Here is an 11652-nt window from a genome sequence, read left to right as displayed (position 1 = left end):
TTTTGGTCGTGACTCTAAAGTCACACCTTTTTCCTCAAGAAAGAAGCCCAAAACATTAGTAACGATTTCGTCGCATGCACTTGAAGGTTTACACCCCATGTTCACCAAGCATCACCTTGGCGGATTGTTCTCAACCAGATCATTTCATCCATATAGATCTTTTACTCCAAGAAGTAAATTAAATAGTGCATGATCATTTCATGTAACACATGGCTATTCTATTGATAGCTAAATATGCACATATGGAATTTATAAGTCACCAACTTCACTTAGTTCTCAAACTAAGTACACAATGGATGAATATTTATTCATCTCGAATATTTTACTTAAGAGAAACATGCTGCCATGAGCACATCGCGAATGATCACCCATTCATTTTTCAAGACCTCAAGTCTATCACAGCTCACAATTCTGTCATTTAATCAACTTCATGTTGAGATCCTATGTTCAAATATTTTCATATGTAAATCCGGTTGAAAAGCCCTTAATACCTTTACATCCTCATATGATGGTATTACCATTTTCCATGATGGAGAAACATGTAATTTCTTAAAATCATCAGATTCACCCAACGGGTTCTATTCCATTATTTGTAGTTCTTGCTAGTATTTACTATTTTGTGCAACTTGGTGCTCACAAAATAGAACCATGAGGAATTCAAAGTAAAGTGGAGGCAACTGAAGACAACATTACCTCTAATAGGGAATTAATCGTTTTCAAACAATCAGAAAGACAACTCTCAAGTTTGTCAAATGTGTGGTTATACAAACATTGTACCTATGATTACCAAACCCTCAAATACATAGTTAAACCACACCACACATTTGGGATAAATTTTAAGATTTGCAAACTTACAACCAGAAAATGTTCTGGTAAATGATTGTTTTCAAATCTTCATCAGAAGGTGACAACCAAAAATCTAGTGCAATAAAAAGGATGGTGAATTCCATTGCAACGACGATATGTTTGGATAATAAATTTTTCAATAATATTGGAGACCTCATGTAATCTCTTAATTATCCCAAAATATTATTAACCTATACTTGTTGTACTACAAGTAGTGTGATGTTCAATATCTTATTTCTCGGACATGATATTCGATAAATTTTGAATGTATGAGTCAAGTCATACTCAATATTGTTGCGTACACAATAATTTTCTAGATCTTAATAAATTAAATATTTGGCTTGGTAGCCTTAACCATCCTGGTTTGGGGATGATTAGAAAATTATTGACAATCCTGTTGGTCACAACTTATCAAGTTACAAATTTTCCCAAATCATCAGATTTTATGTGCACCGCATGTGCCATAGGGGAAATAAGTTTTAAGGCACTCTCACCTTAAAATTCTAAGAAGGACACTTCTTCTTCTTGAACACATTCACAAGATATGTCTGGATTGCTTAACCATTATCTGGGGTTATTTAGATACTTCATGGTACTCATATACACATTGATAAAATGTTTTTCAGTGTGTCTCTTATCACACACAACCATGCATGATCTTACTAAATAAATTGCTCAACTTATCAAAGTAAGAGCAAATTCTCCTGAAAACAGGATCTATAAACCCATTCGAATAAACAATGTTGTTGAACTCATTCAATGAGCATATTTTTTTGCATTAATTACTTTATGTGCATACCAAGATGGTTTAGCTAAATTTCTTATCAAAGAGAGTTAAATGAATTACATGACCACTTTTAAAGAATTGTAAATTTACCAGCCTCCTGCTGGACACATACGGCCTTACACACCGTAAATATGATCTAAATCATACTAACTGCAGATCATACTACTTTCCCCTTGTAGTTTCTACGTGGAAATCAACAAAGTATTTCCCATCTGCGATAATTCGGTTACATACCGATATCACCACTCCAGCGTACATCAATGGGCACTCACGAAAATTAGGGATCTATGTGAGGAATAACAATTTATCTATCAATCAAAATCATTCATAGCCCGTATGCTGATTGCATCAGCAATAAGGATATTTTTTGGCATTAGGGGGAGATAAGTACCACAAAGAATGCCGAGAAATAAATTAGAAATGTTATTGACATTCAATCCTTATATCCACGTACTCAAAGAATCTGAACTAGAAGTTTAGAGAATCATATATTTGCAACACACTGCAAATTTGCCACATACATTTACTGATGACAAGGTGTCACTAAATTCTACATTCCTGCAGTTAAGTGTCAGAAAGAGTGGAGGTACCTGATAAACCACTCTTATCCCCAAATGAGAGCAAGAGGGGGAGAAAATCTGACAACACGAGATATAACTTCTCATATGCTTCCGCGGAAACAGAGGAAATCAAAAATCCTCAACCAGTAAATGTAATTCAACATCAAGTTGAAAGACACCTCATTGGATGCTCATCATCCAAAGCCCGGCATAAATGTGCACAAATGTTTTGGTGCCGGGACATCGGAACACCTTGACTCCATTTGTTGTAGGAAATCACAAGGAGTTAAAAAGGAATAAATATTTTATCCACAAACTTCAATTATTCCATCAGAATCATATAAACTAAATACTACATTTGTCGACATATATTTCTTCTCAAATTGCTAAAATCTTTTGGGCCCTGAACCAAAATCATGGTAGAGTGCCTCTTGCACTCATATTGGTTCACATAAAAGGAAGCAAGTAAGGAAGAATAGCACTCGCTCTGCAAACGAGTGGTATTTACCATAGTAATACCTACTCCTCATAAGTATCTTCCATATGGAATACTAAAATTTCTCATTCATATACAAAGTCAATGAGGTGGTGAGAAAGTGAGGCTTGTAGCAAAAGGGTTCACGCAGAGACCCGACATCAATTATGATGTAACATACCTTCTTGGTATGGGTGGATTTATGTTTCGATACTGAATATCATTGGCAATAAAATAATAATAATAATATCCATGCAGTTAATGGATGCAGTGACTACATACTCATATGAGTCGCTCATTTCGGAAATCTCTATTGAAGTCCCTGAAGGGCTTATACTTCCGAATCCAAAAGTAAATCGCAACAAGTTTTGTGTAATACTTCATAAGTCACTCTATGACTTGAAATAGCTGGAAATCATATGGTACTACCGACTAAATGAGTTTCTTCTTCAAAAGGATTACTCGAATAATGATGATTATTTACATGTGTAATAAAGGAATCCCAAATTTCATTTCCTTTCATCACCTCAATGTATATTGATGACCTCATCATCAATGTCTATACAAGACTTAAACATGCACAAAATCATCTCAAGACGGGAAATTTGGATTCAACCAAATTTAGCTTAAGTTTACAACTTGAGCATTCTCTCAAGAATACATATCAGTTTACATATATCCAAACATATATGAGAAGTTCAATGTGGATATATCATACCAATAAAAGGTATATGGTCGATATAAGAAATATTAACTTATATCTCAAGCTCACAATAAATCTTGGGCAATTCCATCAGGAAAATCAAGATATGACCATGATATATGAAATGATATTGGCTCTTTATTTGATCCCAACAATGCCACATCAATGACTGAATTCGTCAGAATAGTCTTCTCATGTAAGTCATCTAAATTGACTCTAATGACTACTTCCACTTATCATTCTAGCATAATTCCTTTATCTAAAAGCATTCCAAAATATGCATGGCTCAGCAGAATGATAAACCACACTCTATATCATGTGGTTGACATTCATCAGAATCACATAACTTGATTTATTAAGATGCTTCCACTTGTGTTACTCAATACCTACAGGTTATATGAAGAGCAATATCATAAAAACACATTGCTCGAAATTACTTATCCTCACGAACTATAGAAAAGTGAGGAAATAATCCTATAGATTGTTCACAATGTCATGATCATGTCAATGAAATTGGTATGACACATCCTCCAGATTTGCAAAGTTCAGGGGGAGTAATCTCCCAAATTATAACCTGTTAACAATCATCAGATTGCATATATTGTACTCTTTTTTTCTCTTTGATGAGTTTTTCCCTAATGGTTTCTCATAAAATGTTTTATGAGACAATATAAACACAAGTGTATGTATATGCCATATCATTTTCTCCTTATATTTTTTCCACTGGGTTTTAAGAGAGTTTTCAGTGGCATATCAGATTGCGCTCTTTTCCCTTATGAGTTTTCTCTCAAAGTTTCTCATAACGGTTCTTAATGAGGCAACATCATTTTAAGATCATATGCTATACTTTCAATTTTTTCCATCGGGTTTTTAAAAGAAAGTATATAAAGCATATTTACTGTTCTCTACACTCACCAATGAGTTTTATCCTTCCTTGAAGGTTTTCCTTGTATGAGTTATCAAGAGACAATAATCATTATATGTTGCATAATTTTTCTCCTTATTAATTTTTCCCAATGGGTTTAAAGGAGTTTTAGCAACATATCTACACTATTCTCCTCATATTTTTCCCATAGGGTTTTTGGAGGAGACTTTAAGGATTATACAAGTCTTTCTCAAGATGAAGATGATGAACATTTTCAAAGGCAAACACTTACAAGGACGGTTCTTTATCAAGATGGTGTATATTCACAAAGACAAGCATTGATTAGGGGGAGTGTTAGGAATTAATTAATTAGTTTAATTAAAGGGTTAATCCCTGCTTATGTCGGTTCCACTATTGGCAACCGCTCTTTGTAACCGCCTTTGTATCCGGGTATATATACCCCAAACTTCATCAATGGAAGTAACTATTCCATCATTTGCTCCTCTCTCTCATTTTACTTTCACAGTCTTCACCGAATTTTTTTCCGAAGAGGACACGGGGGCGAGGACTGACGAAGGGGAAGAGGAGTGACGCAGGAAGGAGAGGAGTGACTGCAGGGGTGGAGGAACTCGTTCGTGGTTAAGTCAAACAGCGGGGTTGTTTTTGCAAATACACCGTCGCTTCACTTAACTTGTGCATCGTCCAAGCATTCTTCCGGTGAACTTAACTTGTGCTCAATAGTCTTATTCAGCGATCATCGCCGTGCATGCATGGCTGAACACATGCGCGTACTAGATGGCGCCGAGGCGGCGGCCCCCGAAGAAACGCCATTTCCCTGCTCCACAAGAACGACGGCGTGCCACTGCCCCACTGGTCGCCGCCTCCTCCAGCTGCTCCTCGAACAGCTCGGTCCCTGCCGGATAGAAGGAGACGGCCGGCGCCGAGGCGTACCTGCGAGTCCAGCGCCTGGCCTTCTGCTCGAAGAGACCCCGCTCGCGCTTGTACAGCCGGGAGGCGTCGTGGCGGACGGGGAGGTCGAGCAGGGGGTCGTAGAGGACGGAGACGACGGACAGGAGGACCGTCCTTATCGTGAGAGAAGGCCACCACCCCCTCCCGAAGATGTCCAGCGCCATCTTCCCCTCCGGGCCGATGTTGGGATGGTACACCTGCAGTGCAGAGACGCGTACGTCTGGGTATCGTTTGGCATGAACACGAGCGGTCAAACAAATGCCGGTCGATCGATCGAGCGATCTTGTTTGGAGGAAGCATGCATGCAGCTAGAGGCGGCCAGTGCCGATTCACCTTAGTTTTGAAGGTGAGCTTGATGGGCTTGAAGGGGTAGTCCTTGGGGTAGGCGACGTCGACGGGGAACGTGCCGCCGGCGTAGGGGCTGCCGTGGGGGCCGTCGATGATCACCTCCCAGTGGAACAGGTCCGTCACGGGCGACGCGCCGGGCCGGCAGAACGCCGGCGGGTCCATCCAGAGCTGTTTCAGCTCCTTGCGGATCCGCCTGATCACCGGGGCAGGCTCCGGCATGGTCGTGCGCACCTCCTCCCTATTCCCGTGTGCCCAGCCTCCGTGGGCTAGCTGTCAGCTTTGTGGCGCAAGGAAATCGACACTTGCTAGTTAGATGCTCACAGCTCCGGCTCGGATGCTTTATATGGATGGCTTTGGCCACTCGCGACTTCGGGAGACAGAACGCTGCCGCATGTTAAACATCGTTGTAATTCTGTGTAGGCAACATGTTAAAACACCTCCAGCTCTTCCTCTAAAATTTTAACCCTTCCAACAACTCCTTAAACTTGAGGGTCATTCGTCCAGTTTGTTTGTCATAGCCAGTACAGATGACCTCTCTAAGCAGATTCAGGCAAAGGTTTAGGAGGCATTCCGTAGCTAGTTGCTGTTGTTTCTCTCTTCCTTTTGGCTAAAACTTTCCGTAATAATATGGTGGAAACAGAAACATATGCTATACCGTCGTTGCAGATCCTGACGGCAAAAAATCTTGTTTAAATCATGGATGAAAATCAGCTTTCTGGTGTTTTCCGCTTGATCTGATGGCTGTTGATCGGGAAATGGTATCTCCGTTCATATCTGACTCGCCGTTCTATGGAAAAGTGCCATGTGTAGGCGTACCTGTAATATAATATATTTGTATAGAGCTTGTGTCAATTAATTCGGATCGGTGGAAGTAGCTTATTTCTTTGCAGGAAATTATAGAGGTGAAAATTGGCTCCTACAGTTAAGAAAACTAAATGCTACCTTGCGTGTTATTACATAAATTGGTTGCAATATATTCTAATGAGAATTGATTATATGAAATATCATGAGAACTAAAACTAAATTAAATTATATTTATTAAATACAAGTAACATAATAGAATAGAAATGCTTGGGTATTTTCACATGCATGATTGCTTGTAGTGGCAGACTTTTTCTTATAAAAAATAACTTCAGGAGTGACTCTCAAGTCATTGTCATATACTCATTGGGAGAGTCATGTTGATAGTGTTAGGGCTATAAGGATTCAGCTACCAGAAATAAGGGAGGCTTTACTACAAGTGGCTGGAAATGATAAAGATCCATGGACAAGTAGTGAAGCTCAATCATTGGCACAAAATGATCTTTGTGACTTTGAATTCTTAGTGTCAATAATCATATGGTATGAAATAATATGAACTGTTAATTTGATCAACAAAGAGTTACAGTCAAAGGATATGCTTATTGATATTGCAATTGAGTTTGTAAAGGGCTTGATTTCCTTCTTCACTATGTATAGAGAAACTAGCTTTTCAAAAGCATTGGAAGGTGCAAAAAAAGCAATGGAGATGAATATTAATCCAGAGTTCCGCAAGCGTAAAATTAAGAGAAAAAGGCAATATGATGAGGGCGCAGATGATCCATCTAGTGTTTCACAATTAGCAGAGGAGTCATTTATGGTCAATTATTTTTTCATATTATTAATCAAGCTATAGTTTCACTTAACACGAGTGTTTGACACGAGAAAAATCTTATAAGCACTCCATGAGAAGGGAAGAGAGGAGTATGAATTTCTCTCATGCGCCGGGGAAAAGAAAAGTGTGCGGGCGTGCCAGTGTACATAGTACACAAAAAAATGGTATGGGAAGCAAGTATTTCATTAATCTCATCGGATAAACAAAATTACAAGATCCCATAAAAAAGGAATGCGCTCCATGGCCTACTAGCGCGGCCTGCCTGACTATGGCGATGTGCGGTCTCCTGGTTTCCGGGGCCTCGAAAAGCTCCCGGTTAATTACTCCCGCGGGTTGCTCCGCGAGATACCTCCGATTAAGCGTGTGGTTGTCTTCGTCGTCTTCGCTTCGAGTTCTCCATGCATGATGATGCTGGTGTGTGTGTGTGTGGTGTGGGCGGCGGCAAAGCCGTGTCCTCGTCGGTACACGTGCCGCTCAAAACATGGCTTTGTGCTGGCCACGTTCCCCTCACCGTTGCGCCTCGTCGGTCTTGACAATGTTGGTTTAGTCGGTGTTGAAGTTGCATGGGTCCTGCTCTGCTCGGACTTCTTGACGATGTAGCGGCTTCGTCGGGTATGCAAGGGGTTCGCCTCGCGGAAGTATTCTTATGGAGACCGGTGTTGGTGTAAATCCAACGCTCGCTCGTATCGGCAATGCCGGTGTGGTTGGCGCCTCGTCTCTGCTGGACGCCGTGTTTACGGTGGTCCTCCAAGACAAGGGCGCCGCCTCACGGGGCCATCGGAAGTTAGTGTTGGCAAAGTCACGTTGCCTCCTCGCCATCATGCCTCATCTTCATGGGCTCCGGGTCGTGGAGACCGTCATATGGCACCATCTTCTCCTCCAGGTCACGCACAGCACCGCATCCCGGCTCCGTGTTGCAGACAACATCGAGGGTGTGTGTTATCTTCTTGGCTCCGTGTCGCGGGCTCCATCTTGACGAGGTGATGTCCCGCGAGCTCCATGCCTCCGTCGTCCTTCGCGGCACGCGGTGGCATCCTCGGGAGCTCCATGCCTCCGGTCCAGCTTGATGATGTTGACGTTGGTGGTGTCCTCCTTGCGAGCTCCACGCCACGATTCTCTGCGGTACCGGGTGTTGGCGATGGGCGTCCTCTTGGCGAGCTCCGCGCCGCCATCCAAGGCGGCACGGTGGCGGCATCATTGCGAGCCTCCACGCCTTTGTCCTCCATGGCGCCGACTTGATAAAGAAGAGGACGGGCGTCGTCCCAGCGAGCTCCATCTCGCCATCCTCCACAGCACGCGGCACCATCCCTGCAAGCTCCGCGCCTTCGGGCTCCAGCTTGACGAAGTAGATGTCGGCGGCATCCTCAATAGGCGCCACGTCTCCGTCCTCTAGCTCCAACATGACGAAGCCGTGGCCAAGCCAAGATATAGTGATGATGGGGAGGTCATATTTGATGGCAAGATCGGGACTTGGGCCTTCGTCGAAGAGAAGGCGGCAGTCAGAACGAGTCAAAACAGAATTAGAGGAACTAAAGAACTGAAAAATGTGAAAGTGACCAGAAATGTGATGAGGGATTATCTATGCAACAAGGTGATCCCTGCTATACAAGACAAATGGCCTGACGAAGATATTGGAAGAACCATCTATATACATCAGGATAATGCCAAGCCACATGTCCTGCCTAATGACGTGGGTTTTCAAGAGGCTGTAGCACAAACGGATCTTGATATTCGGTTGTTGCAACAACCACCCAACAGCCCCGATATGAACGTTTTAGACCTATGCTTGCACAATTCTCTTCAATCCCTAACTGATTGCTTATCACCTAAAACTATTCAGGAATTGGTAGAAGGTGTGGAGGAACAGTTCGAGAACTATGAGGTTCAGAAGTTGTTTAGAAGCTTCGTGACACTCCAGGCAGTTATGATTGAGGTTATGAAAAATAAAGGAGGCAATGAGTATACACTCCCGTATTTGCATAAAGATCGCCATCAAAATGAAGGAAGGTCAGCAATCTTTCTATCTTGCGATGCTCGGCTAGTTGCTGAGACCAAGACCCTTATAGAGGAAGGAGAGAGAGAGAGGAGTGAGGGAATGAGAGATTGAGAGGAGTGAGGGAAGGAGAGAGAGAGAGGAGTTTTATCTTGTGTATTGTCGTATTCAGATAATTGGAGAAATGTGGAGCATTGTGCATGTCTTGTCTTGTTTATTTGAATTTATTTAAATTTGTTGGAATTTATTAGAATTTGGAGTATTGGATATTGATGATTATCTACTCATGGACAGTGCTACTCCATGGAACTTACTCATATAAACAGAGCATCCAGGAGCAGCAGCACTGCACACAGTAATTAGCCTAGTAATTGTACTCATCCAGGAGTAAACAGAAGATCCACCACACAAGGCCATCATAGCAGTACACACAAACCTAAAAAGTGAACTCCCTCCCTACATGTCGCTGGACCAGCTCAAGGAGCTGGGCTGGGCCAAGCGGTGGAGCTCGCAGCCCTACATGTCGCGCCGCACGGTCAGTCGCCGCCACGCGCCACTACTTACATCATCAAACATTTGGAATTTGCAGTTGCAGGTGTTTGATCAATGTGGTGGTGTGGCGCTGGAGTTGATAAACTTATCCTTGCTATCCTGCCAACTGAACCATTCTGTACTTTGCAAAAGTATGTCATGTTCTACTGAGCTTAAGGGACCGCGAATAGATCGTCTGAACTTCAGAAAATTGTACTCCCATTCCTCCCTATATTATCCCCCATGTAATCTTTCTTCCTTGTGCAAATGAATGGAGCCAAAATATACTGAAAACTGGCAGGTCAGTTTGTGGTTTTGAAACTGAATGTTGCCGATTTCTTCAGTTTCAGTTTTAGGGTGGTGTGGACGTATGCAGGTAGCAGCAATTAACTTGATTGTGCTAGCAGCAACTAGGAGTAAACAAAGCATCCTAGGTACACCAGCAGCAGCAGTACTCAGCAGAAGCAGTAGTGCATCAACAGGAGCAGCAGCACATGAGTTCGAGCCATAGAACAGAGGAGTGGGAGGAAGAACTTACCAACAGTGGCTGTAGCCGATGCAGAACACAGATCGGTCGCGCCACCAGCAGCAACACCAGCAGTAGCCATGAACAGAGAGAGCACCGCCGCCGTCCCTGCACGACGAGGAGGAGGTGACTGCATCACGCCAACACCACGGGCGTCGAGGAGGACCACCAGGAAGCGCCGAGTACGCGCCACCGGATCGAGCTTCCCCGCCACCGGATCTACAACGCCGCCACAGGATCTGGCACTTCCGCCACCGGATGCGCCGAAAAATTGAAGCTTTTCAGCCACCAAGTGCTGGAGGTGGAGCACGAGGCGAGGTGAGGTGAGGTGGGGGCGAGGTGCAGCTCCACACAGCCATGAGGGGAGGAGGCGGGGAGGAGGAAGGAGGCGAGGAGGACGGGAGGACGGCGGGGAGGAGGACGGGAAGAGGACGGAAAAAAATTCGGTGGAGACCGGCTGCAAACCTCCTCCTGTGCAGCCCCACCTTTGATGCGCGCCACATGGACAAGCTCAGCATCGTATGGATCGTCTCCTCCGCATCAGTTCCCAAGCGTTGCGCAGCTCCCGGCTCGGCTCGGCTCCTTTGTTAGCGTTGGGGATTCGATCCTCACTGCCGCGACCGGTTCACGAGCGCGCCGCCGCTGCCTGGATTCGCCTCCTCTGCCGCCTGGCTTTGGCCCCGCCGTCGCCTGCAGTCGCCTCCATCAACGCCGCCCGTCTCGGAAACTCCCGCCGGCAAGGATTGTTTCCCCACCCAGCTGTCCACCTTCTGTACTCAAGTGCTTGCTATGTATATATGCCGCTGTCGCGAAAGTGATCTTCTGAGGGCGAGCACATGTGGTCGCGGTATCCCCCTGCTCGCTCGCCTCGTGATCCAGAAACACGAGCGTACAGGCCCAGGTATTATTCACGTATAGTGTTTTTTGAACAGTTCACATGGCCCACGTCTGCCCGCACGGCCTTCCAACGCCGTGAGGCACCTGGGCTCCGGCTTAGACGTACGCAAATGGGGTGGGTTGTTTTTGCGCCGATTCTGGGCCAACACTGGCTGCTGCTCTTTTACTGTTGTGCCGCTTCACTACCTTACCCATCACGATTCATTCATCCCCTTCCCTCTCGCTCATTCTACGCTGCACTTAATTTAGTGCAGTGTTAGAAATAGCTTGCTTCCAATGCTTGCTAAACTTAGATTAGATCAAGGAGAAACTAACCTCTGCGAATACTCCATCCACCTCGTCACTTGGATCTGATTTTGTAAGCCCAGTCAACAAGAGAGATAGCATGATTGGAGCCATGGCCAGAGCTGCCTTCTAATGGTCAGTCTCTGTTTTACCAGTACAGAGGAATGGCTCAACCCAAGCAGTCTGCTCCGCTCCTTATCTACTTGCTGCTGCTCGTCTTCCCGCTCACAGACT

General features: G+C 44.1%; 1 protein-coding gene across 2 annotated transcripts; it reads right to left on the bottom strand.

The window, feature by feature from the left end:
• Window positions 1–3165: 3165 nt before the first annotated feature.
• Window positions 3166–11021, bottom strand: LOC123138036 (ubiquitin-conjugating enzyme E2 11-like). 2 transcript variants are annotated; one of them, XM_044557928.1, is made up of 3 exons: window positions 10249–11021; window positions 5539–6369; window positions 4454–5425 (listed from the first exon to the last, which is right to left on the bottom strand). In XM_044557928.1, exons 2-3 carry the CDS (start codon window positions 5770–5772, stop codon window positions 5321–5323), a joined length of 339 nt encoding a protein of 112 aa, XP_044413863.1. In that variant the 5' UTR covers window positions 5773–6369; window positions 10249–11021; the 3' UTR covers window positions 4454–5320. The 2 variants fall into 2 exon arrangements, with proteins under 2 accessions (XP_044413862.1, XP_044413863.1); XM_044557927.1 differs by having other exon boundaries at window positions 3166–6369.
• Window positions 11022–11652: the final 631 nt, after the last annotated feature.

The sequence above is a fragment of the Triticum aestivum genome, chromosome 6B (genome assembly GCF_018294505.1).
Source record: "Triticum aestivum cultivar Chinese Spring chromosome 6B, IWGSC CS RefSeq v2.1, whole genome shotgun sequence".
NCBI lineage: Eukaryota > Viridiplantae > Streptophyta > Magnoliopsida > Poales > Poaceae > Triticum > Triticum aestivum.
The sequence above is the reverse complement of the archived record's forward strand: the minus strand, read 5'-3'. Positions and strand labels throughout refer to the sequence as shown.

What these genes read in the sequence shown, in the direction of transcription:
- LOC123138036 (XM_044557927.1), bottom strand. Translation starts at nt 5,772, where the DNA reads ATGCCGGAGCCTGCCCCGGTGATCAGGCGGATCCGCAAGGAGCTGAAA.